Genomic DNA, 15,387 nt, shown 5'->3' with positions numbered 1-15,387 from the left:
CCCCCCCCCCCCCCCCCGTGTAGTGGCCTGGCTGATGGAGGGCTGCTGCCCGCCCCATACTCTGAGCCAGCTGGGGCCCCACTGGGGAGCGGACCGGGCTGGCTGCAGCGTGCCCAGAGCGGCCCCGGGTTGCGGCCAGCGTCTCTCATTGCCTAGCAGCAACAGCTACTGCTTCTGGGAGAGCCACAGAGCTTTGCTTCAGGCAGGGAAACTGCCTGATCTGTGCGGGGCCCTCTGAGGTGCGGGACCCACTTCAGGGGAATCGGTGGAATCAGCCTAAAGCTGCAGGGAATGGAGCTGTGCAGGGCTGGGAGCCGGGAACCTCCCTCCCCACTGATTGCTCCTGCTGCCCCTGCCAGTCTCTGCCCCTGTCTCCCTCCTTCCCTACCCTTGGGCTGGGAGACTTGGTTGTTGGTCCGGTTCCCAGGGCATTCATTCTCCCAGAGCTTGTTCGGTTCCTACAGGCGCTCAGGGGAGCAGAGCCTGGGGGTGTCAGTGAGGGCAGCAGCTCTGGGACTCGCAGATCCCCAGGGGCAGAGATGGGGTGAGGAGGGGCTATTTCTGAAGAGTATCAGAGGGGTAGCCGTGTTAGTCTGAATCTGTAAAAAGCAACAGAGGGTCCTGTGGCACCTTTAAGACTAACAGAAGTATTGGAGCATAAGCTTTCGTGGGTGAATGCCCACTTCATCAGACGGGGCCTCTGTTGCTTTTTAAAGAGTCACATGAACATTTAAAATAAATAATGAAAATCAGTGAAACTGCATTAACCTGTGGATTACAGGAAAGGGAGTGCAATCCAGGCAATCAGGACAGTACTTGCTCCTTGCCCTGACTTTTCCTAATCTGACCATCTCCTTCTCTTGCCTCCACCAGTTCTCTCCTCCTTTGGACACATTTTTTACCCCTCCACGATTTCTCCCATTCTTCCCCTCTCATTTTCTCCCACTTTTAGCACCATTTCCTTGCCGCAGGAAGCAGATTGGGAGGATAGGAAGGGCAGAGGCTTCAGCAGATGTCTCTGAGCAACCTGCTGTCCATGTGTCAGTATATAATGTCTGCATCTGTAACTTTCACTCTATGCATCTGAAGAAATGAGGTTTTTACCCACGAAAGCTTATGCCCAAATAAATCTGTTAGTCTTTAAGGTGCCACCAGACTCCTTGTTGTTTTTGTAGATACAGACTAACACGGTTACCCCTCTGATACTTGTCTACACGCTGTGGGTTTCTCTCGGTTCAGGAAGGAGAGAAGGATTCTGGCTGGCGTCCAGCAGCTGAGGGGTTAACACTGTAACGCCAGATTGCTGCTCTGCTCAGTGCTGGGAGGGGAAGTTGCTCTGGCTCTTGCTGCTGCACAGGTGGAGGTTGGACTTCCTGGGTCAAACATTGACTGCTGCCTCCAGCTCCAGCGGGGTCTGTACGGGGACAGATCTGCACTAACCCCCCTCTGTGCCCGGGGGACTTTCTCCGGTGGCTGGAACCAGCCCCGGGCTCTGCCGACACCAGCCCCTGAGCCGGAGCCTGCAGGTGAGGGGAGAGACCCGGGGGGAAGGGCTGGGGCCGGGCAGGAAAGTGACTCCGCACCAACGGCCCCTCCCAGAGCTGCTGCCCTCCCCGACCCCCACCCCCGGGCTCTGCCCTCCTGAGCGCCTGCAGGAGCCGAGCCAGCTCCGGGAGAGCGAACGCCCCGGGCCCGGCCAGGGACCGAGTCTCCCAGCCCGAGGGGAGGGGGCAGGAGGGAGACAGGGATAGAGACTGGCAGGGGCAGCAGGAGCAATCAGTGGGGAGGGAGGTTCCCGGCGCCCAGCCCTGCCCAGCCCCATTCCCTGCAGCACCCCGGGGCAGACTGACTTTCCGGGGGAGGAGCTGGGAGAGGAAAAGCCAGTTCCTGCCTCTGCCTGGTCCCCGCGCTGCTGGGGGGATGCGCTGCCCTGGGGACAGTGTCAGGCGGGATCCCCAAAGTGGCTGCTTTTGTTCTGCTCTTTCAGTATAGCTGGAGCATACAGTGACACTGACAGTGTTGGCTGCACCGTTTTAGTCTAAAGGAAGCTTTTCAGTTCCTTATAACACACTCAGAGTTACTAGACAGGCCTCAGGTCTGACACAGTCTGACAATTCCTATGCTCATTTTAGGGCAGAGAGTCTCTGTCCTGGGTGAATTTATTTGATATGGGAAAACACTTAGCTTGTTTTTGAGAAGGGGCCTGGGAAAAGAGCAAATTACAATGTTACCATTTTATTTTTTAAACTAATTCTAGTCCCTTAAGAATTTGGGTAAAAATTTTACATTTGACTGAGAATTCCTATTCAAGAGACAAGGTGGGTGAAGTAATATCTTATTGGACCAACTTCTGTTCATGAAAGAGAACAGCTTTTGAGCCACAGAGGGTATGTCTACACAGCAAAAGCAAAACCCTCAGCTGGCCTGTGATAGCCCACATGGGGCTCTGGCAGCAGGGCTGTTTCATGGCTACCTAGACTTCCTGGTTTAGGCTGGACCCGCCCACCCCACAGGGTGAAAGTGATTAACCACTGGAACAAATGACCAAAGGAAGTGGTGGATTCTCCATCTCTTGATGTCTTTAAATAAACATTGGATGCTTTTCCGACAAATATACTTTAGACAAATGCCGGTCATTGGGCTCAGAACTGGGTAACAGGGTAAAATGCAAGGGACTGTGACATACAAAAGGTCAGACTAGATGATCTCCTAGTCCTTTCTGGCCTTAAGCTGTATGAATCTTGGGAACTCATCCTAAAACCACTCACACGTATTTAATATTAAGCATCTCAGTGGTCCCATTGACTTCACTTACTCTCTGTCACTAATAGTGTTTAAAAGTCTCTGTGGGTTTAGTCCTTGTGGGAGGGGATGGGCTGGGCTGTAAATAAAATGATGAAAGCCAGGATCCTTAAAAAACAGGAGACTAATGTAGAAACCTGTGTTCAGACAGCTCAGTCACTGGCCTGATTATCAGCAAGGCTGGACACTCAGAACTGAGACCCAATGTGGCAGGCTCAGCATTCTTGAAATGCAGGCCACTTATTGAGAGACTTGACTGTGGATTTGGGACTTAACTTTGGGCTGTTTTTTTTGTTTTGTTTTGTTTTTTTAGTGTCTTGGCTCAAGTATTCTCAGGGATGACAGTCTAGAGTGTCTGTTGGCAGGGAAGGAGTCTGGGGGAAATCGGGGTGTGTAATGTATTAAACCCCTTCTGAAACCTTCCCTATCTCCCTTCTCACTCTGACAGGTTGCAGAATAAAATCCACATTTGCTCCAGTTCATCCCATCCATGGAGAGACGAGGAAGGGAAATGGCTGCAGCGGAGCCGGTGACCTTCGAGGAGGTGGCTGTGTATTTCACTGAGGAAGAATGGGCCCTGCTGGACCTGGGTCAGAGAGCCCTGTACAGGAATGTTATGCAGGAGAATTATGAGACCGTGACCTCACTGGGTAAGGATTCCTGTCCCCTTGGGTATTAGAAACTGGGGGTCTCAGAAGCATCTGGGTCAGCTTCTCTTCAGGATTCTTAATTGATTCCCCCATATTTCTGTAACGATCAGCCCTGTTAGTCCCTAGATCGTGTGTCTGTGAGACTGTCCCTTCCCATAGGATAGAAGATTGAGGGACATGTTGATGGTGCTATTCTTCCCAGAACCAAGATTTTTAAGTGCACTTTATCTCCATCTTGACTGCATTCTGCCTGAGCCAGATATGTTAGCAGGAGGTGCCAGATGTTCTAGATTCTTCTACCTGTCAGGAAGGCCATGGACTAGAGTCATGAGGCTGGTTGCCATTAGTGTCTCTAGAGCTATCTCTTCTGCCAAGGTGCTGAGTTCTTGGAAGGAGGATGTTGGTCCTGGTGTCTCTTCTTGCCCATGATGGTTCCTCGCACTGAGAGGGGCTGTGTTCGGGGCTGAAGGAGGGTATATGAAGTAATTGGTGGTCTGGGAGTATTCTGTGAGTCTATTGCTGTCCCATGTGAATGTCAGGGGGATGGTCCAGGGAGGTTAGAAGAATATTCACAAATTGGCACGGTGTTCATAAAAGTGCCACAAGAATGATTTCAAGTTTGGAAAATGTGCCTTAGAGTGAGAGACTTAAAGAGCTCAGTATATTGAGTTTATCCAGGAGAAGATTAAGTGGTATTTTAAACAGAAACATTAGGTATCTACAGAGGGAGATTTCTGACAGCAGAGAGCTCCTTAATCTAGCAGACAAAATCAGAAGGAGATCCAGTGGCTGGAAGCTGAAGCTGGATAAATTCAGACCAGTCGTAAAGTGCAGATGTTTAACAGTGAGGTGAATTAACCATTGGAATAACTTACTCAGGGATGTGGTGGATTCTCCATCACTAAGAGTCTTTGAATCAAGCTTGGATGTCTCTTTCTAATAAATATAGTCTAGCTCAATCACAAGATATGGGCTTGATGAAGGAATCTCTGGGTAAGGTTGTCTGACCTGTCTAACCTACAGGAGGTCAGACTAGATAATCATAATATTCCCTTCTGGCCTTTACATCTGGTAATCTATGTTTGCAGATCTGTAGATTAGTCAGAAATTTGGTCAAGTCCCAATTCAGCAAACTTCTCTATTCACCAAGCACCAATGTGACTCAAGCACTAACTACAAGAGAGCTGCTCGACTAGGAACCTGGGGGTCTATAGGGATTCGCTTGGTGGGATTTCTTTGGATAGAGTTGTCCTGCATCTAAAGAAAAGAAGGGGTGAAACTAGCAGAATAAGGACAATGTTCTGCCAAAAAGCAGACTTTCACAAACTCTGAGAACTTGGTATGTATGGTCCCATAGGAAGAAATGTATGGTCCCATAGGAAGAAATCTAAGGGAAAAAGGAGTTCAGGAGAGCTGGCAGTTTCTCAAAGAAACAATATTTACAAGCCAAAAGCATATCCCAATAACACAGAAAGATAGGAAGAATAGCAAGGGGCCAATATCGCTGCATTGGGAGATCTTTAATGACATGAACATTGAAAAGGAATCCTGCAAAAAGTGGAAACATGGACAACTTGCTAAGGATGAGTATGAAATAACAGCAGAGGCATGTAATGAGAAAATCAAGAAGTCTGAGGCACATTACAAATAGCAAGAGACATAAAAGGCAATGAGAAGTGATCCTGTAAATACATGAGGAGCAAAACAAGAGAAAAACAAAAGACAGTGTAGGCCCACTACTTAGAGGGGAAGGAGGGCTAAAAATGATAACATCAAAAAGGCTGAGTTGTTCATTCCTATTTTCCTTTAGTGTTTAGTAAAAAAGTTAACACTGACCAGATGCTTAATAGAACTAATATAAAAAATAATGGGGGAAGGAACACAAGCCAGAGTTGAGAAAGAACAGACTGAATACATCTAATTTATTTAAATATTCTTTAAGTCATCGGGGACTGACAAAATTCACCCTGGGGTACTTAAGGAAATAGCTGAAGCAATCTCAAAACTATTAACAGTTATCTTTGAGAATTCATGGACAGGTGAGGTCCCAGAGACTGGAGAAGGGCAGTCATAGTACTTATCAATAAAAGGGGGAACAAAGACGACTTGCAAATTATAGGCCAATGAGCCTAACTTTGTACCTGTATAGACATTGAACCAAATTATTAAACAATCAATTTGTAAGCACCTAGTGGATAAGTAATAGCCAACATGGATTTGTCAAGAATAAATCAAGTCAAGTCCAAAGTGTTACACTGAGGAAGGATAAATCAAATGCACAAATACACAATGTGCAATAGCTGGCTAGGAAGTAGTACTGTAGAAAAGCATTTGGGAGTTACAGTGGATCACAAATTGAATGTGAGCCAACAATGTGATGTAACTGCAAAAACGGCTAATATCATGCTAGGCTGTATTAACAGGATAGTCATATGTATGACACGTAGGTAATTGTCCCTCTTTATTTGGCACTGATGAGGACTCATTTGGAGTACTGTGGACACTTCTGGGTGCCTCATTTTTGGAAAGATGTGGACAAATTGGAGAGAGTATAGAGGAGAGCAAAAAAAATTATGAAAGGTTTTGAAAAATTATGACCTATGAGAAAAGGCAAAAAGAAGTGGACATGTTTAGTCTTGAGAAAAGAAGACTGAGTGGAGACCTGATATCAGTCTTCAAATGTGGGAAGGGGTGTTATGAAGAGGAAGGTGATCGATTGTTCTCCATGTCCACAGAACGTAGGACATGAAGTGATGGGCTTAACCTGCAGCAAGGGAGATTTAGGTTTGATATTAGGGAAAACTTTCTATCTGTAAGGACAGTTAGGTAATGGAACAGGTTACCAAGGGAAGTTGTGAAATCACAGGTTTTGTCTACACTACACAGCTTTTTAGGAGAGCACTCCTGCCGACAACATGCTGTTCACACTGGCACTTGTCATGGCAAAACTTTTGTCTTTCTGATGGTGGGGGTGTTTAACACCTCTGAAAGACAAAAGTTTTATCATTCAATCGCCAGTGTAGACAAAGAGCCAGTCACTGGTTGCTTTTAAGAACAGGATAGACAAACATCTGTCAGGGTCGGTCTTGGGGTACCTGGTTCTGTCTCAATGCAGGGGTGCTGGGACAGATGAGCTCTTGATGTTCTTTTCAGCAACACATTTCTATGATTTGAGCCAAGGTGGGAGAAGAACGTCTAATCACAGCCAGAGCTGTCCTCTCTGGGTCTGAGGTGTATGGAGCAGGCTAAGGGGGTAGGAAAAGCCAATATCGGGCCTGAGGTGTGAGCCAGCCGGACCCCAGCAGGAGCAGATCAGGTCTTATGGATAATGGGGAAGGGATGAATGACAGTTGACCAGCAAGCGTAGGGGGGCCCTTTTGCTGGTCCATCATGACTCATGGAGAGCTCTTTGCTTCCTGCATTGGACAGGGGGCAGGTGTCTAGTAATCTTTTTCCAGACCCTGGATGGTGTTTCCTCTGTTTATTTCTGAACAGCTTGTCATTGGGAGAGAATCTAGGGTCCCTAATCAGGTGACACAGCCCTGTGGAGCTAGGTGCTGCATGGATGCAGACTAGGAGAGAAGTCTCCATACCAAAGAGTTGATGGTCTGAGTAATATCCTCCTGTTCTGCCTTGTGTTGAGAAGGGTTATAGAGGTGGGTGGGGTGGGGGAGATGTGACTGTAAATGATGGAGGCTAAGTCGTACCCCAGGTACCTTCAGAGTGTAGCAACTCCGCTCAGCTCCTCAGTGGAATAAGTCAGGGCCATTCCCTAGACAGAGTGGGTGAACCCTTGCTCCAGAGCAGTGCATCATGGGATCTTGTACGATTTATAACCCAGTCCCCGTAGGGTTGGGGGTAGGGAGAGGAAGAAGCCTCTGTGGGTGAGCTGCTCAGATCCTTGGTTTGGAAGTAATAACAGGCCTGAGCTTAATGACCAAGATCAACACTTGTTTCCTCACCCCCTCTGCCAAGCAGGATTCCCAGTTTCCAAACCTGATGTGATCTCCCAGCTGGAACAAGGGGAGAGGCTGTGCATTTCTGATCTCTGGGACTATGAGGAAAGGGAGATTCTGAGAGACCCCCACACAGGTGAAAAATCAGTTAAACTTACTCAGAAATCAGTTATTCTGTCGTCCTGGTAGATGTCACGTATGCATTTTCATCAAACTTGTCTGACCCTTCAGCCCCTGCCTTCATCTGTGCTCATAGCATGTGGAGGAAGAATGGGTCCCCTCCTATGGGAAAGGGTATGGGGGGAGCAGGATTCAGCTCCTGATAGTTCAATCTCCCCAGCTGTTATTTGGGTTTGTTCTCCCCTTAACTATTTCCCTTTCTGAGGTTCCCTGTCCATAGCACAGGGACTGACTCCTGTCTGGATTTGCTCTCTGTTCCAGCCGGTGATGGGATGGTGAGTGAGAATGAGGAGGAAAATCCTCAGCAGGAAGGTCCTGAGCGAGTGGAGCCACAGGGAATAGCATCAGGAAGAGCTGAAGGGCATGTTTCCCAGAGTCCTGAGCAGGGAGAAGCCTGTGAAATTCAGCGCAGACCAAAAAGGAAGCAGGGAAACCACTTAGAGGAGAGATTGGTTAAATCCACTCACAAGAGCAGAGGCATCAAGAAAATCAAAGAAACTGTTCAACAGAGAATCCCCACTGGAGAGAGTCCCTACTCGTGTGGTGACTGTGGGAAAAGCTTCAGTCAGAGCTTAACCCTTATTCACCATCAGCGAATCCACATGGGAGAGAAACCCTACAAATGTAATGAGTGCGGGAAAAGCTTCAGTGTGAGCTCAAAGTTTCTATTACATCAGAGAACTCACACAGGAGAAAGACCCTATGACTGCCCCGTGTGTGGGAAAAGTTTCAGTGTGAGCTCCAACCTTATTCAACATCAGAGAATCCACACGGGAGAGAAACCCTATAAGTGTCCTGACTGCGGGAAAAGCTTCAATCAGAGTTCAAACCTTCTGTCACATCAGAGAATCCACACAGGAGAGAAACCTTTTGAATGTCTCGAGTGCAGGAAAAGCTTCAGTCGTAGATCAACCCTTCTATCACATCAGAGAATCCACACAGAAGAGAAACCCTATACCTGTGCTGAGTGTGGGAAAAGCTTCGGTCACAGTGCACATCTTACTAGTCACCAGAGGACCCACACAGGAGAGAAACCCTACAAATGCAGTGAATGTGGGAAAAGCTTTAGTCAAAGCTCAAACCTTTATACACATCAGAGAATTCACATGGGAGAGAGACTCTATAACTGCCCTGACTGCGGGGAAAGCTTCAGACTGAAGTCAACTCTTGTTACTCACAAGAGAATCCACATGGCTGAGAAACCCTTTAAATGCCCCGAATGTGGGAAAAGCTTCAATGCGAGCTCAGCCCTTAGGAAACATCAGAGAATCCACAGTGGAGAGAGACCCTATAAGTGTCTTCACTGTGGGAAAAGTTTCTGTAGCAGCTCAGCCCTTTGTAATCATCAGAGCACCCACCTTGAGGACAGACCCTACAAATGCAATGAGTGCAGGAAAAGCTTCAGTCAAAGTTCCAACCTTATTCAGCATCAGAGAATCCACACAGGAGAGAGACCCTATAACTGCTCCGACTGTGGGAAAAGCTTCAGTCGGAAATCAACCCTTATTAAGCATCAGAGAACCCACGTGGCGGAGAGAGACCCTATAAGTGAGAGAAATGTGGGAAAGGCTTCAGTGAGAGCTCAAACCTCATTACATATCAGAGAATCCACACGGGACACAACCCCTAGGAATGGGTCATGTGTATAAGACCTCTGTTGAGTACCATGAACCTCAAAGGGTCAGGCCAGGCTGGAGTGGCCCTGTAATGAGGACCTGCAATAGTTAGTTATTAAAGCAGAGAATGAAATCACATGCCTGGAACAAAGCTGTGTAGACCAAGAGGCTGAGATAAAATTCCCATGTTGTCATGAGATTTGTTTATTGCACTCCCCCCGCCCCACACACACACTCCCACACATACCTCGCCATGTACCCCTTACGTCCACACACCACCCCCACCCATATACATCTGACTCATACCCCTAGGGCTATGATTCCCAGTGGGGGGCGGATGCTGTTTGCTCAGGGGAACAACATCCTTGACTTCCAAAAGAAAGTGAAATTGTCTTTCTACATGCTTCAGTACAAAAAATGTTCTTCCCATACTTTAAAGCTCCCTCTCTCTTCTCTGGGCCATCAGATAATCAGAAGGATTTTTAATGATATGCAAGAAGGAATAGTAATAGCACAGCTGCAGGAAGGGAAACTAAACCCATCCAAAACCTAACCGGTACTGAAGTCTACTCAGAACCCTTACCAATTCTGAAATAAGGGAAAAAATCTTGCTCTTCAAATAGCCACGACAAACCCATCAGTGAAATTTATAATCTTACAAAATAAAAAGTGGAATGTCTCATCAAGGGCATCTGCTTACTTTTAAAAGAAATAATGAGTCCTTTGGCTGCCAGGCAGAAATGAGGGAGAGTTGCAGAACAGGTGTTCGTCAATCATGCTGGGCAGCAGGAGGAGCATACTCAAAGCACAACAGAAAAACCTGGAGAAAAAAAAACCCTTTCTCATAGAATCGTAGAAATGCAGGGCTGGAAGGGACCTTGAGAAGTCATCAAGTCCAGCCTCCTTCTCCATGGCCAGCGGACCAAGTAAACCTAGACCATCCCTGACAGGTGTTTGTCCAACTTGTTTTTAAAAGCTTCCGATGATGGGGACTCCTTGACCTCCCTTGGAAGCCAATTGAAGAGCTTAACAACCCTTATATTTAGAAAGTTTTTCCTGATATCTCACCTAAATCTCCCTTGCTGCAGATTAAGCCCATCACTGCATGTCCTACCTTCAGTGGACATGGAGAACAATTGTTCACCATCCCCTTTATAACAGCTCTCAAGACTAAACATGCCCATTTTTTAAATCTTTACTCATAGGTCAGGTTTTCTAAACCTTTTATCATTTTTATTGCTCTCCTCTGAGCTCTCCCCAATTTGTCCACAGTATTTCAGTTGGGGCCTCACCAGTGCTGAATAGAGCAGGACAATTACTTCCTGTGTTTTACATACAACACTTCTGTTAATAGACCCCAGAATCATATTAGCCTTTTTTGCAGTTGTCACATTGAAGACTCAAATTCAGTTTGTGGTCCACTATACACTCCCCCTCTTCTCCCTCCCCCTCCCCCCGCCCTGGTTCTTTTCAGTAGTACTACCACCCACACAGTTGTTTCCCATTTTATTGTTCTGCATTTGCTTTTTCCTTCCTAAGTGAAGTCCTATGCACTTGTCTTTATTGAATTTCATCTTGTTGAATCCAGACCAATTCTCCAATTTGTCAAGGTCATTTCGAATTTTAAACCTGTCCTCCAAAGTGCTTGCAACTCCTTCTAGCTTGCTGTCATCTGCATATTTTATAAGCATACTCTCTACTACATTATCGGGTCATTAATTAAAATATTGAATAGTACCAGACCCAGGACTGACCCTGGTGGGAACCCACTAGATATGATCTCCCAATTTGACAGTAAACCATTGATAACTACTCTTTGGTCTTTCAACGTGTTGTGCACCCACCTTATAATAATTTCCTTTAGATCACATTTCCCTAGTTTGCCTATGAAAATGTCATGTGGAACTCTGTCAAAAACCTTACTAAAATCAGGTTATAACACATCTACGGCTTCCTCCCAGCCACTAAGTCAGTAATCCTATCAAAGAAGGAAATTGAATTGGTTTGGCATGATTTGTTCTTGACAAATCTATTGTGACTATGCCTTATAACCTATTATCCCCCAGGTGCTTACAAAATGATTCATACTTTGCTCCAGCATATTTACATCTAGTGAAGATAAGCTGATTGATCTATAATTCCCCAGGTCCTTCTTGTTCCCTTTTTTAAAGATAGGTACCATGTTTGCCCTTCTCCAGTCTTCTGGTGCCTCACTGTCCTCCAGAGGTTCTCAAAGAGAATTGCTAATGACTTGGAGATTGCTTCAGCTAGTTCTTTACCTACCCTGGGATTCATTTAATCAGGGCCTGCTGACTGGAATACATCTAACTTATCTAAATATTCTTTAACCTAGTCTTACCCTATTTTGGTTTGCTTTCTTTCCCCCGGTTGTCAATATTAATTGTGTTGAGTATTTGGTCATCATTAATCATTTAAGTGAAGATTGAAGGAAAATAGGCATTAAGTGTCTATTGATGCTCTCCTTCCTGCTAAGTAGAGTGCCCACACTTTTTGTTGTCTTTCTCTTGCTCCTATGTATTTAAAGAACCTCTTCTTATGGACTTTTCTGTCCCTTGCCATGTGTAACTCATTTTGTGCCTTAGCCTTTCTGCTTTTGTCCCTATATTCTTGTGCTGTTCTTTTGTACTACTCCTTATTGATCTGACCATGTTTCCACTTTTTGTAGGATTCCTTTTTGATTTTCAGGTCATTTGGAATTAAGCAAAAAACCGGCAGGCTGCAACTTTGTTTAAAAAAACCCAACAACAATAAAAGTCTTAAAAGAAAACCCAAAACATCAGTGCAACTTTGCTTTTTAAAAGCAATGTTGGCACAGAACCCAACATACTAGGTGGGTAGCCACCTAAGCTGCCCAGTGGAGGATGCCACCGGGAGAGGAGTCTTCTAAGCCCCATCCCTTTTATGGAGATAGATGCCTGCCTCTTCCTTTAAGTCAGGAACTGGGGAATTTAGATGTTCCTCTGCTAATGGGGTTTGATACAGAAGTCACATTCAGAGGCCACCTATCTCCACACAACACAGCTGGGAAGGAAGCAGATGGAGGAGCTCTTTCATAACCTTTAGCTTCATGGTTATTTTATTCACCCAGGATGTGGGAGACACCTAGTTCATGTCCCCCCACCCCCACCTGCTGAGGCAAAGGGATTTGAACAGGGATCTTGCACTTCTCAGGAGAGTGGCTGAACTACCAAAGTATGGGATACTCTGATGTGAGTGTCTCATTGTCTCTCCTAGCAAAGCAGTTCCACTGTATATAAATACTTAAGGAGTCATTGGGCCAGAGTGAGAGTGTGAGAATGATTCCACAGCCTGTGGGTCAGGGCATCCACCGATAAGGTGGGTGACTCTGGATCCAATCCCCCTTCTCCAATGATTGTAAGATCCTAAGTCCCATCACTCACCACAAAGAAGGCTGTATGCTGAACAGCAGAAGGAAGGGTGAGAAATTGCACCTGCTTCAAAGCGCAGAAAGATTTAAGAAATCAAAACTTGCTGCTACAATTCCATAGGGATTTTCTGTGCTTCAAAGAAACAGAGCCTTAAAGAACATAACTAGAGAAAGATAGGGTTTGAATCTGACAACATTGCAGGTTTTGACTGCTTTAAACTGCATGCTGTAACCTGTAGCTGCCAGACTTATTGTTCACACCATGGGAGTGTGGTGCTGGATGCACTTAACTTTGCTTACTAAATTATCTGGCTTACTGCTTAAAAGAGCTACCCTTCAACTTTTTGGTTTGATGAGAACATAACTAAATCTCAGCTGTGCTGATTGTGTTACTGTATCTTTGTGGAAATTAATACTTTTGTTGTCTTGTTTCAGGTCCTATCTTGAAGTGTTACAAAGAACTAGCAACTTTGTTAATCACTGTTCTACTCTTTCCTGGATTTTTCCCTCAGCACCTCCAGCTGTGCGGTTTTTGCATGTGTGAGTGAGAATTAAATGCCAGTGAGATCTCACCCTTTAACATTACACTGTGTGTGAGAGAAGTTATTGTCTAACTTCAAAAATCTCACGTCAGTCTTTATTTGTGTGTTCTAAACTTTAGTATAATTTTGTACTAACTTCAGTTGTGTTGTGTGTTTCTAACTACAGAATGATCTAATATGTTTATATCTTACACTCCACACAAACCTTTTCCCAATCTTGGAGTAGGAATTTAACCAGTTCTTATTTTACATTTGTCAATTTTATATACCAGTAGCAGGGTATGGTACTTTGTGATAGTTCTCTTTCTATATTTGAATGTTACAATGTTTACCTATTGGTGTATGGAATTACCTTTAATAATCTCTCTCTCTCTTCCCCCTCCCCCCACCAATTAACTCAAATACCAGGATCTCCCTGCAATATAGCACCTTTCAACTTGCTAAGAAAACTCCCTCGGTCTCCTTGACTAACTTTAATTGAATACCTTGGTTAATCAAACTGCTTTCTGAACTTTCACCCTTGTAAAATTGCCTATTAACGCCATCAAACCAAAGCTAATCCTCTCTCATCTGCATTGTTGTATAATAATCAAATTGGGTGATTCTTGTACCTCATTTATTATATGTGTCATTGTAACCATTTCCAACTAGATACGTGTGTCTAAACACAGCTGAATTTCGAGCTGTGGTGATCATATGACTTGCGAATTTGCCTTAAATCATGCTTAGCCTCACAATGCTACCTTTTAAAGACAGAAATAAAAGATGTAGTAATGGTTTTGGTAGATTTTGTGCTGTCTACACTACTTTCAGTGTTATTGTTACTATTCAACCTATCTAGTTTCATCCAAATTTGTTTTGAGTTTAAACATTTTAATATCAAGTTGAATTATAGTGTTTGTAATCCAGTTACTTTACTGAGGTTATACATAGTTATCTGAAATGTTTTCTTTAAGATTAGCTGTTAAATTCTGTTGATAATACTTAGCTACAAGTGAATTTTATTGGGGGGGGGACTGTTGATGCTTGTTAGTATCCTAAGTTATTCTATTTTAGAATTTCAAGTTAGTTAAGAGGTTATTTTAAGAGTTCATACATTGTATCATTTGTTTGATTTACCTTTTTTCAGTTGGTGTGTCTCAATTGGATAATCCTTGTGGATTTAATTTTTTGTTGGTTTCTTCAATCAGTTTTGAGTACTTAAATAAATGTTTCCCTATTTTAAATTTGAGTTCAGTTGTTTTGTTTTGGGCTGTACTTTAGTATAAAGGAAGCAGAATCCTTTGTTCATTTTTATGTGGTTACTCCTGGATTGCAGTCTCATTCTTCTTAGCAAATGCCCAACATGCCTGAGGTGGCAAGTGACCAGAATTCATCACCGATTTTGGTCGCTGCAGTCTCATTAATAACCATAATCAATCATTCTGTGTTGGTTTGGTTTTCTTGAAATAGTCATATGAGAAGCAATTCATTAATACTTCCATCTCATTAATGGTTTCTCCCAATTATGAATTTTTATACTTATTTGGTTCTTTTACTTTGAAAATCACCTGCCATCCAACCCCTTTCTACCCCCACTCCTGTCATTTTCAGAGCCAGTTTATCCACTGCCTTCCTGGCTTATGAACCATTTTCCTGCCCCTTGGATGAAATGAAGCATCCACCGAACCCCAGCATGAGGGAGTTTGGAGCCAACCACATGGGCAGTTTGGAGCCAACCACAGAAGAAACTCAAAATTGAATCCTGACCCCAGCCAGGAGGAGATGTTCTCAGAGAGCCAATATCTCTTCAGCATGCCCAAGCCCGAGACCCAGATGCTGGAGATGCCCGTGAAACTGCTGCGGAGGGGAGCTCCACCACTCAGTGTTATGTGCTGTGTTGAAATAGACCTCTACAGGTGTTCTGGGTACTGGCCAACGTTGTTCTGGGTACTGGCCAAGTGCTGTCACGTTCAATGGCTGTGGGCTATCAGCCTCTCCTTGTTTTCCCCACCCCAGTGAGCTCAAAATGGTGTTGACTTTGGATACAAACTCTGAAGGGTTTATTTCCCTGAAGTATCAGATCCCAAATTGGGCAAATATGAAGCCCCCACTACCCACTTTCTAGTGCTGTTTGGTGCTCCATCCTCCTTCCATGTGCACTGCAGCCTTCCTCTGACCCTGCTCAAAACAATGGTCCCATGTTGGTTAAAAAATGCAGGCCGGTTGCAGGGCAGGCACAATTACTGTAGC

The 15,387-nt window shown here is 44.9% G+C and overlaps 2 protein-coding genes across 2 annotated transcripts in view; both read left to right on the top strand.

The window, feature by feature from the left end:
• Window positions 1-15,387, top strand: part of LOC117887172 (zinc finger protein 501-like) — a 1,015,593-nt gene that overhangs the window by 923,094 nt on the left and 77,112 nt on the right. The window lies entirely within an intron of this gene.
• Window positions 1,351-10,365, top strand: LOC117887159 (zinc finger protein 436-like). The gene is given in 5 exon segments (XM_034789469.1): window positions 1,351-1,526; window positions 3,251-3,452; window positions 7,431-7,544; window positions 7,850-9,117; window positions 9,120-10,365. Coding segments are annotated over 4 exon segments (1,563 nt in total). The 5' UTR covers window positions 1,351-1,526; window positions 3,251-3,292; the 3' UTR covers window positions 9,141-10,365.

This window comes from Trachemys scripta, chromosome 14, assembly GCF_013100865.1.
Source record: "Trachemys scripta elegans isolate TJP31775 chromosome 14, CAS_Tse_1.0, whole genome shotgun sequence".
In the NCBI taxonomy this organism is placed as follows: Eukaryota; Metazoa; Chordata; order Testudines; family Emydidae; genus Trachemys; species Trachemys scripta.
Note: the sequence above shows the minus strand (reverse complement) of the source record. Positions and strands in the feature narration are given on the sequence as shown.